At 35.2% G+C, this 18873-nt stretch overlaps 1 protein-coding gene across 2 annotated transcripts in view; it reads left to right on the forward strand.

Annotated features, from left to right (window-relative positions):
• Positions 1-18873, forward strand: part of GRIK2 (glutamate ionotropic receptor kainate type subunit 2) — a 571111-nt gene that overhangs the window by 360600 nt on the left and 191638 nt on the right. For both annotated transcript variants that reach the window (XM_054722387.1, XM_054722388.1), the window contains exons 7-8: positions 10670-10813; positions 13314-13421. In XM_054722387.1, coding sequence (XP_054578362.1) covers positions 10670-10813; positions 13314-13421 — 252 coding nt within the window. The remainder of the gene's footprint in view (positions 1-10669; positions 10814-13313; positions 13422-18873) is intronic.

Genomic DNA, 18873 nt, shown 5'->3' on the forward strand with positions numbered 1-18873 from the left:
TGAACTCATGAATTCAAATTTGTGATGTTTATTTTTGGTGTGCATACTCCTGGATCTCAAATTAGAAAGACTCAGTTTGTCAACAACATAAAAATGTATTTTTATGTATCATATTAAAAAGAGTAAATATAAACAATATTGATTAATACGAGTTTTTAAGTGCAAGATGCTAATTTGAGCCCCAAATATCAAGATAGTTAGATGTATTGGAGACCAGCAGGAAGTGCAAAGAATAGTTCCCCTTGATATTGACTCTTCTCTAGATCAATAGCAGTTCCAAATGTAGTACAAAGCAGACAAGATTTAACAGGATCTAAATTATTGAGGCTAGTGTGTTGTTGCTAGAGAGTTCATTAACAATCCCATCAATACAGTGTGGTCCATGGACATTAGTAAGAGCTTCATGGTACATTTTAAAAGAGAATGAGGTATCTCAGTGGACTGATCTTAGTGGGAAAAATTTAATTAGGTAAGAATAATTACATTAGTTAAATGAAACTTTTAATTGAAAACCTGTTGGCATTTTTTTAACCTGCTTCACAGCTGTCCCTTAATCATTTATATGTAAAAATTGAAGTTTCTCTACATGGTGTTTAAGAAACATTTAAACATCTTGAGTTTGTATATAAATATTTAAAGGAGTTTAGTAAGTGTGGCAGTAAAAACAAATAGGATTTTCTGCTTGGAAATGGTGCATTTTAAAGATATATGTAGGAAAGAAAGAAAATTATATAGAAAATATTCGTGGGAAATACATATAATTCTTGGAAAGAGTGCAAAATAGTTATCTTCTAAAGCTTTCAAAATTGCAACATTAAAACTCCATGGACTGAATTTCTTACCTTATAAAGCTCTAAAAGCTTATAGGGAAATCCTGCTGTTTGTAAAATTATCTTGTTGAGTGTTGTTAAGGTATGTGGCATCCAGCAAAAGCTCTTGGGAGGTGGAAAGTTCGAAATTGTAAAATCTTACCTAAAAAGAGACAAACATATAAATTGACCGTACCTCTGCTATGCCCACAGCCAATCAGAATGAGTATGCAAATTAGAAAGCCAAAGATGGCGGCCCCCCAGCTGCTCCAGGCGCGGAGTGGCCAGGCGGGGCAGGACGCCTGCTATAAGAGGGAGGGCGGGGGGCGAAGGGATCTACAGGAGCAGAGTGCCTCAGCTAAGACAAGACTGCAGACTCTGGAGTCTGCAGCAGAGAGGAAGATGGCAGACTCTGGCCGGAGCGAAGGCCTGGGTCCCAGGTGCCGGAGGAAAACCGGTGCTGGAAGCCAAGGGAAGGAAGGCCTATTGCACCAATCTCTTCATGTAATGGGCCTCTAGTGTAAACATAAAGAACCAATGAAAATTCTTACTGTCAAAATTAGCATTAGCCACATTTTAGAGTATATTTTGCTAGTTGTTGTTTGAAATAGGTTAACTATTTTTTTTTGGGGGGTTGGGGGGTAGCTTTTAGCTTAAGCCAGAGAGCATAAGTTTGAAGAGACATTGGCATGTATTCAAACCCACACATTCTAAGGAACACCAAACAAATGGATACATGAATTACGCACAGCATTAATCCTGGCCCAGGCTCTTTCTTTGCTGAATCCCGGCAACACTGTCATTGCGTGATGTCTCCTGCACTTGATCTTCAGAGCGTTGCTGAACTTGAATTTCCTTTCTAACTCATCAATTTGACTGTGAGGCTGAACCCATTCTATTATTTCCCTTCTTCTTCTTCTTTTTAAATCTTCCCTTTGAGCTCTTATCCACTTTAGTCATCATGGGTACGTGGGTACTGGATCCATACAGGTAGCTACAAAAATTCTTATTTCTTTTAAATTTTTCCATCTTGAAGTTTCTGGATTCTCCTTTTATTCAACTAATTGGCAACATAGAAACCTCTCTGGTTAGTTCAAAACATAAAGTATAGGGATGTGTGTGCTCTGACTGTGCAGGAAGATATAAAAGAAGATAAAATATCGGGGTATTTGTGAATGACTTTTGATAGGAGAGAAAAAGAGTTTTAGTTTTCCTCTGCAGAGTATCAGGAGGCTGAGGTGGGTTTTCCTATGGGTGAGAAATTTAACAGTGAATTTAAAACAAAGGAAATGTAATAAAAGTATTGACAGTTTTTACTGAGTAGGCAGGAGCTGCCTAGAGTAATAACACAATGGTTGACCAAAGTAACTTTTGATTTTCATTATTTATTAATTTATCCTGAAATTTTGATACAAAAGTTTGTTATAAAGCACACAAAGCATAAAGAACTATGGGGGTAAAGATAGATAAATTATATTACAAATGCCAAAATAAAGTCGGAATGAAATGTGAGTTTTCTAGAATACAATTTAATACAACTTTAGAACCCACTGGGTTCTAGCCCATCCTCTTACATATGAAGAAATTGAAGAGTAGACAAAAGTATGAGGTAGTTTTGTCCAGTTTTGCATGGCTGGTATGCAATTATCTGTCCAACAGCAGTTCTTTGTTTGGTAACAAATGCAATCACTGTACTGTTTTTGTCATTTATATTTATTCTTTAATCCTATATGTGTCACATAATGCTTGTGTGTTCAGCAATTTTTCTGAGCTCTGCATTGTGGTGTGGTGTACATACCACATTTTATAAGAATCAGGTTGTTGTAGGATAATTTCCTTCCTGCTCATCTCCTTCCAGAATTTGGTCTGCTTTTGAACAGCATGAGGCCTGTCCTTCATTTAGGCTAACAGTGGGTGTAGAAAGGTGGAAACATTATACTTTTTAAATAGATTCCTTCTTTTGGATAGTATCCATGTTGAAGAGATTACTGATCTTCTGGTCACCATCATCATCATCATCATCATCCTCATCTAACACCTGCGTATGCACCATGTGCCAGGGACTGTGCAAACTGCTTTAAAGTGTTATCTCATGCAGTCTGTGCACCCCATGCAGCTGCCAGTAAAGAACTCCATTTCAGAATAGTACAAAGAGAAAGCCTAATGGCAGCTGCAGTGTAACTGGGAGAATTGTCTCTGACAATTGGCTCCCGACTGGGTCTGAGGACATGTCTTCATCAGTCCCTCTGTTCTGTTAGCACCTGCTCTGTGCCGGGCAGAGTGCTGGGTGGAGTGTGCCAGCTGAATGAGTGAGCACCAGCTTGCCTTCCATGTGTGGCCCTTACTCGTGCTCCGAAGGGGGGTGATCTCCATCTCATTTAGGCTGGTGCTGACTCTACAAGGAAGCTTCAGAGGTCAGAATCCACCCCCTTTCCCACCACCCTTAATATCTGCATCTTCAAATTGAAGAATCAATAGCTGTTTTTGTTTTTCTCCTGGAATTGTCTGTTTTTCAAAAGTGATGTTTCCAATATGGAAGTGTTATGGCAGATCACCATTTTTAATTTCCAATTAAAAAATGAGGAAACAAGGCAAAAGGGGATTTACATTTTTTGATTATTTGTTTTGGATAAAGATCAAATCAATGAAAGAGGCAGCATTTGTAAACTTAAATTCTATTTATTAGACCGTTCTCTTTGTGCTATGCACTGAATTCAGATGGGAATCAGAAATGAGCAAAATCTTAGACATAAGTTTCAGAATGGATCTGCCACCTGCCAGCTAGCATTCAGATCTCAAAGGGGACCTGCCTACACTTATTTAATGAAAAGATAAATGTGTTCACAGAGCTGTTACTATAAATTCATTTAGAAACAGGACAGAGGCTGTACTCACATTCCTCCCAGGTCTGAATTGCTGGCAGATTTGGTTCACTGTACCTCTGGGAGGTAATATATTCTAACTAAATGGTGAAGTGTGACTGTTATTCAGAACTCCATAATACCCATTTCTTTTACAGTTTAAATGAACTTTTTGGTTGAATCAATCAATTTATTGGAAAAAAATGCTTTTATATTGTTACTATAGGTAAGGCAATGTATAGAATATCATATGGAGTATTACAAAGAAAGGTATGGTTATCTGAAAAATGCTAATGAAGGGAAGATTAAACATGATAAAGCATAAACAGTTTTATTAAAACTAGAATGTGCAATGAATAAAGAAGATACAGATCAGTAATGCTTGATTCGGGATGTTTCTAGAATAAAATGAAATCTATAAACCATCTTCCCAGAAAAATGTATAATTACATTTTTTACCTTTTTGATAGCTGTACTGGAGTAAAATTGATGTACTATAACTTCTCAAATTTAAATTGTACAGTTTTATAAGTTTTACATACATATACACCAATGTAGCCATCGTTAAATCAAGATATGAACAAAAATCACAACACTTTTAAGAGTGGTTACATTTACATGTAAATTATTACATACAACATTGTGGATGATTGGAGCCCAGGATAAGAGTCTAAACATGCACAAAGTGCTTTAGGAGGATGGCATTGTCATATATGCAACTCTATGTATCATAATAGAGGAAATAAATTGAAGAGGCAATGTTTCAAGTTCCCCCAGTCAAATCCAGTAGGGGCCCCCAAAGCCATGCTTCCTGGGGGATAGAACATTCCAGAAGAATTTATCCTCCTTGGAAAGAAAAATACATAATTTTGAAAGCTTTTTGCTGAGAGAAGTTTTTAGTGTATCTGAGAGATTTTCTGTCCCAGTGTCCCCTCCTATGATTGTATGTAATTCAGGATTGTTCATTTCTAATTTTTGCCTCATGCTTAATGCAAGTATAAGCTCTTTTATTTTATTTTTTATAACTCCTAGAACATCTATCTCAGAACCTCACAAAAAAAGATGTTTAATGATCAGAAACAGAAATAACATGTGCACTCAACAGGTACATAGTTGGTAATTAGAGCTTAGTACCAGATTTTTCTGTAAATAAAATCTAAGTACATAGAAATATTTTAACTGTTCACAGCATCCATTATTATTCCTGTTTTTACATATTAGGAAATGTTTCAATTATACATACAAAATAAAAAATATTACACAATAGTTATTTGATCACTTGAAACTTTTGAGAGCATCAAATGTCTCTGATTCTTCAATTATTTAAAAACATGTAGTGTGCTTTTTTCAGAGCATAAAAGAAATGTAAGCATATATCACTGTTCTTTCAATACTTTAAAGTCTTATCAGACACGAGGTTTCCTGAGATAGATGAAAATGGCACTGGGTGACTAAACCAATTTCTGTGGCAATAGCTCAGCCATAGATATTAGCATTTGTCATTCTCCCACCTGCATCCCAGTTACACACTCCATGCCTAAAAGTAATTAGATGAGGGATAAGATAAACCCACCAATACATTAGTGAGATGGTTAATGCATAATTAAAATGTATGCAAAGGCACTTTTCATGATCTTGTAAGCTACCATTTAGAAAGATCACTACAGATTTACTGAAATGTGTAGGACTGTATTGCACAATTTTAAAGGTTTGAAAAACCAGATTTTGACTGACAGACATTCTTTGTAGGTTAAGTAACTTATTTTAGGAAGAACAATAAAGTTCCAACTCCAATGTAGTCGGAGGTAGGATCTCTGGGGGGTTCCAATTGCTATCGATAGATGCTTGACCCAGCTCTGAAGCACGGAGGTCTGCACGTTGCTCTGTCTGTATCTGTCTAATCGCGCTTTCTTCTGGGCTGTATTCCCAGGGTGAACAGATATTCTAGCTTTCCAATAAGTATGATCTATTTATATATAAATGAGTAATTATCCTTGAAAGAGAGAAAATAGGACAGATTGTTTTGTCTTCACTGCTGATTTTTTTTCTCTGCCTAGCTTTTGTCTTTGTAAGTTTAGGATGCGAAAGACTACAACTTTATCTCACGCCTTCATATGAATTTTTAATAGCCAAATTGTACACATTTTTCATTTTAATTTAATTGGTTAAATTGCAATTATGCTTAACCTTGAAACTTTCTTTAGAGATAGCTACGATGTATAAAGAAAAAAACAATCTGACTTGGGAACCGAATGAACTTTTATTTGAATATCAGCTCAGAGACGTATCTCCTCTCCGTGGACCTGAGGACTAATTGGCTCGTACTCAGCAGAGCCTCTGATAATACGAGCCCTGCTGCCATCACTTTCCCCTCCACCGTCTTTCACCGTTTCAGTGGGAATATGGCTTAGGGAGGCAGTCAGTGACAAGAGTGTGGACGGTGGTTCTAAGAATTAGGCCTTGCCTGATTCTTGTTTCTAAGTCTTGTTTCTGAGTATTATTTCTGCCAGACTCTTGTTATGAAAGTTTGGAGTGTAGTTCTAAGGGCTCAACTTGGCTTGACTCTTGTTTTCTGAGTCTTGTTTCTCAAGGTGATGATATCTTGAGAGAATTACTTTAACCTTGCCAAGTTTCTAAAACCTATGGTCTTTTTGAGAATGCATGTAAAATAAAATAACATGGCTGTGTGATACAGAGGAAGCATGCAATGTAACTTAATGGTAATATAAAAATGATGACAAAGTAATTAACCTGTATGTCTCCTCTTCTTTTCTCCTCTTCTGTTTTATCCCTTCCTTCCCTTTTTTTTTCTGTTTTCCATTGAGAGAAGAGTCAGACAAGGGATTATAGAGTCAATATAAGAGAGTGAAAGATTTAGCAAGAACAGCTCTATCCATCTCTATCATTTAGAGCTGATAGTAAGAGAGGCCCTTTAAGTCTGATCCTGAAAGATACTCTGCCTTTGGAAAATCTTCTGAACAGCAACTGTATAGAGGAAATCTATTTCTTTCATGAATTTGTTCCTGGTTAACGTTACTAACTTCCTAACTAACCTATTATTGACCCAATACCAGACATTAATGTATTTCTGTGTGTGTGTGAATTTATATTTATCAATTCTCCACAATCTATACCTTTCCTTACTTTGCAGTACATGTTTATGATGTGAATATTTATTGCTTATAAGAAATTATACATATTAGTGCTTTCAAGTACTTATTAATATTTCTTATATTTTGTAACTTCAAAATTATTTGTATTATTTTGCTTTATTAAATGTAGAGCACTGAGCAAATATCTAGAGGGAAGGATGTGAACTCTGGATAGATGGTTGGATTCAAATCCAGATTCCCCTACATGATATGAACTTAGGCCAGTTACTTAAGTGTTTTCTGCCTCGATTTCCAACCAGATACAAATTCAGTGGATTTCCAACTGGACGATGGTTATGAGAAGTAAAGGAAATGATTTAAGGAGAATGCCTCACACATAATAATAAACAAAGGTTAACTAATAATATTACTAATATAAATTTTCAAGCATATGCATTATTGTGAAAATAAGAAAACATTTTAGAAACCACTAATTTCTTACAACTTTTCATGCTAAGTGAAATAAGCCAGTCAGAGAAAGATAAATATCACATGATCTCACTCATTTGTGGAATATAATGAACATTATAAACTGATGAACAAAAATAGATACAGAGACAAAGAAGCATCGAACAGACTGTCCAACTTCAGTGAGAAGGCAGGGGAGGGGTTCGGGGTGGGGGTAAGAGATCAACCAAAGGACTTGTATGCATGCATATAAGCATAACTAATGGACACAGACCCCAGGGGGGTGAGGGCATATGAAGGTGGGGTTGGTTGGCCTGAGGAAGGTCAATGGAGGAAAAAGGAGACATATGTAGTACTATATGCAATACTTTAAACCAGGAGTCCTCAAACTTTTTAAACAGGGGGCCAGTTCACTGTCCCTCAGACGGTTGGAGGGCCAGACTATAGTTTAAAAAAAAAACACTATGAACAAATTCCTATGCACACTGCACATATCTTATTTTGAAGTGAAAAAAACAAAATGGCAAAAACACCCGCATGTGGCCCGCAGGGCCGTAGTTTGAGGATGCCTGCTTTAAACCATAAAACTTAAAAGAAAGGTGGAAGAATTTGCATATGTATAGTTTTGCAAAGAAGAAAGTAAAGGTAAGTCTGATAGGATATCAAATTTAAATGGAAAGTAAGCCCATATTTTCACATAAAATAACTGGTCTAAAAGTAGGATGAAAAAAATTAAATAAAGCACCCTAACCTGATGAAAATACATAAAGATCAGTTTCAAAAGATATAGTTCTTAAGATATAGTTCTTGCTTTATCATACATCAACATATTTTAAACTGGTAATTTGAGAAGTAATTTGATCAATAACTTTAGCACTATTTAAAGTTTTTTCTTTAGTATTTAATTTATACAGTGGTTGGGAAAAGTAGGTTTACATTGTGTGTATGTGAAACAGTTTATTATTGCATTATTATTTATTAATTATTATTTTCCATATGAACAACTATAAACATACTTTTGTCCCCCCCCCGGTAGATTAATCAATATTTTATTTCTTATATACACTTAAAATCACATATCTCAAATAGATTATCAACTAGTGTGTCTTCTGATCTAGACACTGAAACTATGTTCCCAAAATGACTTTCAAACTCTGAATTAGGCATTTTTTTTCCTATTGTTATCAATTTAGATTAGGCAATAAGTCAGTAACTCATGGCAGGATAGTAGGAATATCATTGTTTGTGTTCTTTTCATTATTTTGTGGGAATATACAAAAGTTTCCATCTTGCCAATAATTGCATTGGTGTTTTATAACTTTCCATCTTTAAAAAATAATTGTAAAATTTTTAAGAAAAATTAAAATTCTAATATTTACTTATTCCAAGATTAACCATAGGTATCATTTTAGTGTATTTTCTTCCCTTTGATTTTTTTTGTTACACAATATGCGATATGATAGTTAAGAACACCAGCCAAGAGCAGAGAGGCCATTTGAATCTGGTCTCTCTCCACTTCTTAATGTGTGACTTTGGTTAGTTAACTTCTCTCCACCTTGGTTTTGTCACTTGTAAAATGCAGCAGCAGTAGTGTTTTTATTAAGTCACTATTGTGAGAATTAAATAAATTAAATAGTATTATAAAGATGCATGTAATGGTTAATAATGGAAATATAGTTGTGTGTTATTTATTTTTACACTTAGAAGTGATCTAATCACTTCTGATTTTCAATCTAATTGATTATTTTTCAAAACATGATTTTTAATGGTTATATAAAATATCATTGTGATATTATTGTTTTATTTTGAACATGCAGCAGGTTTCCACTTTTATGTGTTGTTAAAAATAAATAATGTAGGTAGCCTTTGTTCTTATCTTTGATTTTCTTAGGGTAATTAATGAGTCAAAGATCATGGATTTTTTAAATGCTACCTTGTGGTGCATATTACAAAATGCCCTTTATCTTTCATTTAGTAGTGTCTGACAGAGTTCTTTTTTCTATACCTTTTAATAGTGATGTTTTAAAATTAATTTTATTTTGACATCAAATGCGTCTTTTATATCTTAGTAACTATTTTTGTGACCACCTGTGTGGCATATGAAATATATCCTCTGATGGTTAACTCAGGCCAAAGACAAATCTCAGTCTAAACCTCAGGCTCACCATGCATGCCTATCAATCCCACTAGTCTGGTTGTCACTATACAGCCCTCAGAGTACGTGAAAACAGTCAGCTGATACCTACAAAATAAAGGTTGTGAATCTGAGCTCTATTTTCCAGAGATGTATGAACTATAAAATTGCATTATTAGTATGTTCTGTCGTTGCATTGTGCTCTTTAGCTGCCCTCCGTTTTATGTGGTAGAGCTCCTTAGGACCCATCTGCATGAAAGGTACCCTGTGTACTCATTTTTGTATTGTATTGTGGAGAGCGCTGTAATCTGCAGGGTTCCTGTTCATTTTGGAATTCATTTCACAGCTCACTAATTGTGTGACTGAGAAGAGGAAATATGTGCTTTTATTCCCAGGCATGCCAAGCAGATGGCCCAAAGTTCATTGCTACCAGCACTGTCAGTATGGCCCTCTTCTGTAGGTAGTGAACCTGGCCTAGATCCATTAAACACAATGTGAGGGTCCACCTCACACAGCATTGACAGTCGCCGAGACTCTGCTTTGTTATGACGTATAAACACCTTATTTTTTTATCATCAACTTCTAAAGTGGTCAGTCACTGGAGCAGGTGCAAACATGGTAGAATTCATATTCCTTTTACTTGAGAAGCCAAAATGAACTTTCATTCATATGGAAATTTTGGGAAAAGAAAACAGTGGAGGGGATTAAGCTTAGTTTCTTGAAAAGGGATTAATACATGTATTGAAATTCAAAACTGTGGCATCATTTCTGAGATTGAACCTTTTGAAAAATGAATTGAAGAAGAGATCAGGGTTTATATTTTTATATTTTTAGGCGAATCTCCTACCATATCTTTTTTTCATCCTACACAAGAAAATTGTTTACTTATTAATTTTTATGTACAATATGTAATCTGTGTAGCCATTCCAAATGTTAACAATTGCATTCAGTGTGTGTGTGTGTGTGTGTGTGTGTGTGTGTGTAGGTGTAGTGAGACAGTAAGATGGAAACAGAGGTAGTAACAAACATGAAGTAATGAATGTCTTCATGCATTTCTTTAACAGATATACTAGGACAACATGAAATTGGGTTATCACTTCAGGAAAAAGATGGTTGTCAAATATTCTAACGGAGCTGATGTAGTAATTTGATCATAATATCTTATTTAAGATAACCAGAGCGTGTGAAGATACTGTTTTCTGGGTATCTGTTTCTCTCACCTCCTCCTTTTCTTCAGTTCCAAACCAACACCATGGGTCTCACTTGTGTTATTGACTCCATCTTTCCTTTTTTCTCGGCTTTCAGACTGATGCTGCTCTGATGTATGATGCGGTGCACGTGGTGTCAGTGGGCGTCCAGCAGTTTCCCCAGATGACAGTCAGTTCCTTGCAGTGTAATCGACACAAACCCTGGCGCTTCGGGACCCGCTTCATGAGCCTAATTAAAGAGGTATGTCAGGAGGTGCACATCTCCCCTGTCTCCTTTGTCTTCAAGCTGAATGCATTGAGATTTTTGCAGTTTTTTTTTAACAGGTGACCTTTTACTTTTATCTTTTAAATTAAACTTTCTCTCTTCACGATAGAAGCAAAATTAACACTTTTTACTTAATGACATGAAACAAAAGGGGAAAATTACTTGATAAATTAATGGACATCCTTAAAAAAAAATCTATACTTGTGTAAACAGATAAAAATCTGTACCTATGATTTATGGCATTGTTAGTTTCACCTTTCTGAATTTTATGTGTGTTACTTTTCATTTATGTGGAGATGTAAATGTTTAAATAATGCTTGTTTATGTTTTAGGCAAAATAACATGTAATGAATCTTTAACATGCATGCCATTTACACTACACTAAATTATACCCACATTGTAAATCTTAAAGAACTATTGTTTAGTTCTGTGGTTCTCAGTTAATATGTCTAGTTATTTTAATTAACAGTTAACATAAAACATAATATATAGTTATGAAAGTGCAAAGTTTATATTGCATAGTGCAACCATTCTTATGGCCATATATTATTTCTTACTACATCTGTTGTAGTAATAGACTATGTACATACTGAGAAAGAAAAGGAAAATTCTTAAAAATCATACAAACACACAGACACACACACATCTTTTTTCCATTCTTCCTATTGTGAAGGAAATTCCTTTGTCAGCTTAGGATACTTTTCATTTGATTAAAACAGGAATATTTATATGAAAGTTTATTTAATCTTTGCTATGAAAAATCACAGGTATTATTATCATATAATATTTTTCATTAATGGCTTACAGGAAATCATCAGATCATCATATAATTAATTATTCTTTATGAAAGTAAAAGTGCAAATAGGATCATAATTAAAAAATCTCCGGGTCTTTGGAAAAGAATATCCTTAAACTTTCCTTGTGTAATTCTTACAGGACTCTCAGATAGGTGACATGATACTCCGTGTAGAACCTGCTTTTCATTTATTGTTCCACCTTCACATTTACTTCAGGTTTAAAACCGTATCAGAGAGCTGCAAACTTGGTGCACCAGTGTGGCTAGTTGAAGAATAGCTTTTTCTGAACGCAGCACTTGAGTATTGAGGCATGTGTCAAACTTCCCTATAAAAAGCAGTTGTATGAAACTCACTATTGTATTTATTATAGGGTGTTAGTGAGGACCTTGTCCACTAAATCACACAATGTCCCCTTTCTGAGGACCAAAGGAAACATTTCTCTCAGGTCTCAGTGCCAGGGAAAGCTGTGCTTCTCCTGGAGAGTTGGTATGTCTTAAATCATGGGCCCTGTATATTTTTTCATCATATTTTCTTTATTCTGGTTGCTAGGAAGTTCAAGATTGAATTTGTGATTGATTTTTATTAGATGTACAGTTTCAACTGATGTAAATTTTCTCGTGCTGTCTGTATCCCACATTGGTTTTGCTATTCTACACTCTTACTCTTGTACTTCTTGATCACCTTGTCTATTTTTATACTAATTTGCATTTTTGTTAATTACCTGAAATTATTTTATTTGGAAGAAATTGGATTAAAAATACAATTTTCTTCCTTATGAGAGACCAAATTAATACATATGCACATTGTAACATACTGATGGCATGTTACAATGTGCATATATGTATGTATTATGCTTTTTCCTATTTTATTTATGATTTATCTTAAACTATTTTAGAATATCTATCCATAAGTATCAAAGAAACACATGAATGTAGTAATGATAACATCCATTTGTAGTCCTTATTGAAAATTTCCCCATGATCTACTGGGTTTTATTTCTTGTGGTTCTTGATGTATATTCTTTCAAACATTATAGTTGTGAGTATATGTTACATTACTCAAATTTTTCATATATAACTTTTTTGAAGTTATTTTCAAATGACAAATAATGGAAAACACCTATTTTGGACAAAATAGCAAGCAGAATGGGAAAACTTCTTATATATGTATATGTTAAAAGCCTAGATATTTGTTTACCATTGAGGGGTGAATACATTAAGTAGATTATTATATATACTTCCTTCTACATGGAGATCTCCTACTAGAGGAACTAGTTTTCATACATTTTTCCCTTTATCACTTAAGAAAAACTAAAGTAATAAGTTAGTTATTCTAAGGGGGAAGTGCATAATCGAAGTCCTATAACATAGGTTTTCCTAGAGTCCGTTTCTTTCATTGTGGTAAAATAAATTTATTTTCACATTAGTATGAATTTGGGAGTGCTATTTTATAACAGTAATTCTATTATAATCTCCAGTGATATATTCACTATTTCCTATGTGATAATAAGTGACTAAATTCTTCTTACTTTGCTAAATGAGGTTTTCTCTTTTAAAATTCCATAGCAATGTAAGTTTATGAGAAGTGATGAAAAGGTTTTCCTTTTTTTTTTCTTCCTGGAAAAGTGTTTTCTCTTCTTTTATTTATTTACTAATCTTTTTTTTTTCCTTTTTCTGTAGGCACATTGGGAAGGTCTCACGGGCAGAATAACTTTCAACAAAACCAATGGTTTGCGAACAGATTTTGATTTGGATGTGATCAGCCTCAAGGAAGAAGGGCTGGAAAAGGTACTTTAGGCATTCAGCTTATTTACTTTAAATTATTAAATGAAACACACAGACATACAGTACAAGTGGGAAATAGAACTACAATGCTAGATTTGAGGCATACAGTAACACCATGTGGAGATATTGGCAATGCAATGGTATATACAATGTGAGTTTAAAAAGAGAATAGCCTGGAGGCCCATGGATTGCTTGGGGAGATATTGTAGTTTGGAATAATTTTCATATAGAACCATGAATTTAAAACTATTCTGAGAGGGAAAGTGAGAGATTAGTAGTGGCAGAAGGCATTAACTTAACCCCCAGCAATAGTGTTGATTTAAAGGGTAGTAGTGCATTGGGATTAAGATTTTAATAAGCAATGGGGAAGCCAGGTGACAAAGGTAAGAGGAGACAACGATAAAGGTACAAATCAAATACTGGAGAAGAAATAAGAGGGAGAAATTAACATTAGAAAGAAAGTGGCACAAATCTCCTGGGAAGACAGATAAAGTATTGAGAACACTTTGAAGGCATGTTAGAGAAAAAGGGTATCAAAAGATGTCACATCAAATGTTTTTAATAGCTTCAAAAATTAGTACATGAAGTTATAACCTAAAAGACAGAGGTGGGATTTAGTTTAGTCTGATCTTAAGAATAATGTAAATATTTTTGAGATGCTATTGTGGCAGATTTGACTTTGAGTCAGTAGAAATAGTTAAGTAACAAAAGTTACTCTTTTTTGTTTTTAATTTAGTAGAATGGTTAAGAAATCAAGGACTAGATTCAGAAGAATTGGGCTCAAATTCTCACTCTGCCATTTATGGACAGATTTTTTTTAATACTTATAAAAGAAAATGTCTTTAACTGCATCATAGGTAATAGCAATATTTGCCTCATGAGGACTAATACGTCTTGTTGATTTTACTTTTATTTTTTCCTGAAAAGTATAGTTACCAATTAATAGATGAAAAGACAGAGTCCCTACCTAGATAGAGCTCTCAGTTTTGAAGGATTACTGCAATGTGATTCAGGAGGCTTAAATTATAATTCTAGTTCTATTGCACATGTGTGGACTTCATCCTTCTGCCCAACTTCTCCAGAGCCAAATTCCTCATCTCGAAAAGTAGAGTACAAAGGGCTTCCCTCTTAGGCCGAAGTGAAAATTTCATGATTTCTAAAGAAAACCTGGAAATACCTTCTTTATAAGGGCCCAGGCTTGAATTTTAACTGTTCCCAATACTATCTATGATGGGGCAAGGAAAATCAACAAAGAAAATGTGTGAAATGCTGGCTTTATCCATTATGTCTTCTTATATTACTGCCTTTTCCTCATTTTGTTTTGGTCATCTTTGACCAGCCCACTTCATTTATTTAATTAACCTTTTGCACTCAGATGTCGAGTGTGACTCGACACGGTTAGCATTAGAATAAAGGGATCGAGAAAAAAGCAAGCGAGTGCAAAGGGTTCATCATCAGAGAACATCTATTTTGTGCCATTATGAAGGTTATACTCTAGTGAAGGAGACCTGCCAGTAATAAATAGACTCATAAAACTACAATTTTGGATTGGGCAGTAATAAGTGATCAAAAAGATATATTGTTTGCACATCATTTGGAGCATTTTATGAAATATGATCCTTAGGGTTGAAACAGTTAATAGGAATAAAGTTCATGCTTTTGATGTTTATAATTGTGGAACAGATAAAGCAGGAAGAAACAGATTGTGTTTCAGACAGAGAGGCTGGACATGTTTGGGGAGATGAACTTGGGGTTAAAATTTTACTATGGACACATCCTTTCCACTTAGATAGTGCCCATAGATCAATGTGAATCTTTTCCACTCTATCTCAACAGGGACCTTGGGTGGAACCCAGCTCAGTTAGCCATGGTCCAAGAAGAGTCACCAATACCATATACACAACCAGCCACATCTGTCCAAAGAAGCTCACAGGGCCATGGAAGTGCCTCTGTGGAGCAGATGAGGGAGAATAAGGGGGAAAAACCAGTAGGTAACAGTCTACCTCAGGCAGTATACCATAATAGAACAAATTCTTTCTTTAAGAGTCTCATATTGAGTACTAATAATAAGAAAAGGAAAATCAAACAGACCATCCAACCTCAGAGGGAAGGCAGGGGAGGGGGGGTAAGAGGGGGTAAGAGGTCAACCAAAGGACTTGTATGCATGCATATAAGCATAACCCATGGACACAGACAGTAGTGGGGTGAGGGCCTGGGCTGGAGAGTGGGGATGGCTGGGGAGAGGTCAATGGGGGTAAAAGGAGACATATGTCATACTTTAAACAATTTTAAAAAAAAGGAAAAGGAAAATCAGATAAGTGGTTTTCCCAGCTTGAATTCTTCTGTTTAGGTCAAAGACCACAGCATATATTCTACTTTCAAAATGTATTTAGAATCCATCCATTTCTCTCCACTCCATTGCTGAACTCATAGCAAGGGGACCTTTCACCTGGACATCTGCATTAGAGTCTCAACAAGCCTCTGTCCTATTCCTCCTTGTGATTCATTCCTCAAGCCAAGCAGCCAGCTAATACCTTTAAAAGCAAATTGATGCCATTCCTCTATTTAAACCCTTCCATTTACAGTGCATTTCCTATCTCTCCCTCTCACCTCTCACAGTCCTCTCAGATGTTTTCTATGCTCCAGCTACATTGGCTTTTCTTTTCTTTTCTTTCTTTTTTTTTTTTTCATTTTCTCACAGATTTAAAGTTTTCTATTACTTGGTAATAGAGTTTCCCAGTCTGGAATACACATCTCTATCCCCTTTGCCTGACTAATTCTTATTCATTCTTAGGGTAGCAGCTTAAATATTATTTCCTTAGATAGGCATCCCCAAAGTCCCTTTTAAATTTGAGTTCCTCAGAGTACCCTATACCATTCCTTTCTGATACCTACCACAATATATAATTATGTATTTACATGTACACTTTTTAAAAGGCTGTGTTCCTAGCAAGAATACATGTCCTGTTAAATGGGAAAAAATGTATTCTTACCCACTATTTATATATTCAAGGCCTAGCAAAGTGTCTGGCACAAACTATATCCTCAAGAAATATTTGTTGACTGTTGAATGAATGCAGAACACTATGTGAATCATAAGAGATACTTCACCTAGAATGCTAATCAAATGTCTGCTGCAAAGGTATTCTCTTAGCCTAGTTTTTTTTTTTTTTCTAGCTTTGCTCCATACCTATAGTGTGAGTACAGAGAAATCCCGCAGCTAGGCAGTCCGCAGGCTGGGGTGGTGGGTCAGGGCATCCAGGGGTAAAGGATCTGACAGTGCAGGAGAAGACAGCACTGACGTCTGAGCTTATAAGGAGGCACATCACACCAGTGGCAAATCTGCTCCCCTACGTGGTGTAATGTAATACTTTCTGACACTGCAATATTACATCAAAGAGTAAAAATAATCATCATTCTATTTGTATACTTTTTCTTCTTATAAATATGTGGTGTGGAAATAAACAAAGGCCAATCAAATGAGAACAAACAGTAGTTATTATTCAGGGCTTGCAAGGGAGCCAGCTACCGTCACTTTCATATGGCAGAGATTCAAGGTCAGGCAGGAGAGTGGAAAAGCTTTAGAGCAGAAAAAGGGGAATTCCTCAGGGGTCTGAGGAAACCAGAAGTAGGCTAACTAGAAGTAGGCATCTTGGGTGATTGGTTGGAGGGCACATTTAACTTTCTTTGATAGATTCTGAGTACAAAAGGGAGGAGGGGAGCTAGCAGTTACTGAACAAATTTTAATTATTCTGGGCAGATAGCTGCAGAGGTTGTTGCTTGTAGTTTGTCTACAGAAGATAATTTCTCCAAAGATTCTGGGCCAAAGTTCTATTGTCATGCATGGTCTGACCATTCTCTGTTTGTATAGTGAGTCTTTCAGTGGAATTATTTGGTGTCACTTGGAAGGAGAGGGGAAAAAGTAAGGAAAAGGGAAGTTGAGGAAATATAAAAAATTTCTTTGTAATTGATAATAAAATGAGTTTTGTTTTTGTTTTTCTCTTTTTGGTTTTGTATTGTTTTCAGAATGTATAACTAGGATGTGATTTATCATTAGGAATGGTTTAACCTTACTTACCTCTGAAGCTTTGATATGTGGTTAGGAAAGACCAGCTTCAGATGGAAGTAAACCCTTGAATGTTAAGAAATGTTCAGAAGGTTCTTATAACTTCAAAAGGATTCTGCTTAGAGCAAAAACAATTGAAAGGATTTTACACAAAACATGTTTGAATTGAGATAATGACACTACATGATAATGGTGCATTTCCATTGCAAGATGAAATAACTAGAGGCCATTTGGGGAAAAATAACCACTTGTACTTAAAACAATTCTTCTAAGAAACTATAATGCAATAATAAAATCACTGAATTCTGACACATGTTGAATTTTCTTATTGAATGTCCTTTGTCACCACTATGTATATCAACAGATGCTTTCCAAGGGGAGGGGGTGGGGGGAATCACTGTTGCTCCTTCTCTTTTTCAGTTATTTAAATGGATTTTTATTGTACTAGAGGGTATTTGCTTCTAAGTGGACATGTTAAGATAAAATAATTCTGTGTACCTCTCCTGTCCCTTCTTTAGCATCAATGTTTTTCTATCTGTTCTGGTTATTTTTCTGATAATGTCTTGCATATTACATTTATATTAAAAGAAAACTGGGAGAATAGATTTATTTGTCTCTTTGACAGAGAAAGAGCCTAATGCATTCTTATTAAAAGTGTTTTATTTTAATATTATATTTATTAAAAAATATAATGATGAAAAGAATATATTTCTCTTGTTAAAGGCCTGGTGTTTAGGACTATGAACAATTACACCATGTGTTTGCCTCATTACACTTTTAAAATAAAATCAGCTTCTATCTTGTGCATCCTTAGAGAAAATCTTATAAAAGAAAAGAGGCTACAAAAAGCCATCTTATGGAATGTTTACCAATTTCTCCAACGTTAAGAATCCAAATAAGTAATATAAAGCAAAATAATTTATATTTGCAAACCTTTAAAAGTTTAAATGTGTCATATTTATTTTCAAGTGAAGCTTCATTCCAACTTTTAAAATCTTTAGTTTCTGGCCCTAGCTGGCTTGGCTCAGTGGATAGAGCATTAGCCTGTGGACTGAAAGGTCCCAGGTTCGATTCTGGTCAAGGGCACATACCTTGGTTGCAGGCCTGGCCCTGATCGGGGCTTGTGCAGGAGGCATCCAATCGATGTGTTTTTCTCACATCGATGTCTCTCTCTGTCTTTCCTTCTCTCTTCCACTCTAAAAATCAATGGAAAAAATATCCTTGGATGAGGATTAAAAAAAAAAAAATCTTTACTTTCTGCATATCCACTTTTTTTGCATTAGGACTCACTAGTACAGAAACTGCTAATAGCAATCCATAGGCTTCTTGCTGAAAACTTCAAAATTTTGATAATACATGGAGAGGGTTAGAATTAGTGAAACTCTGCCT

Source organism: Eptesicus fuscus, chromosome 10 (genome assembly GCF_027574615.1).
Source record: "Eptesicus fuscus isolate TK198812 chromosome 10, DD_ASM_mEF_20220401, whole genome shotgun sequence".
NCBI classification, from domain to species: domain Eukaryota; kingdom Metazoa; phylum Chordata; class Mammalia; order Chiroptera; family Vespertilionidae; genus Eptesicus; species Eptesicus fuscus.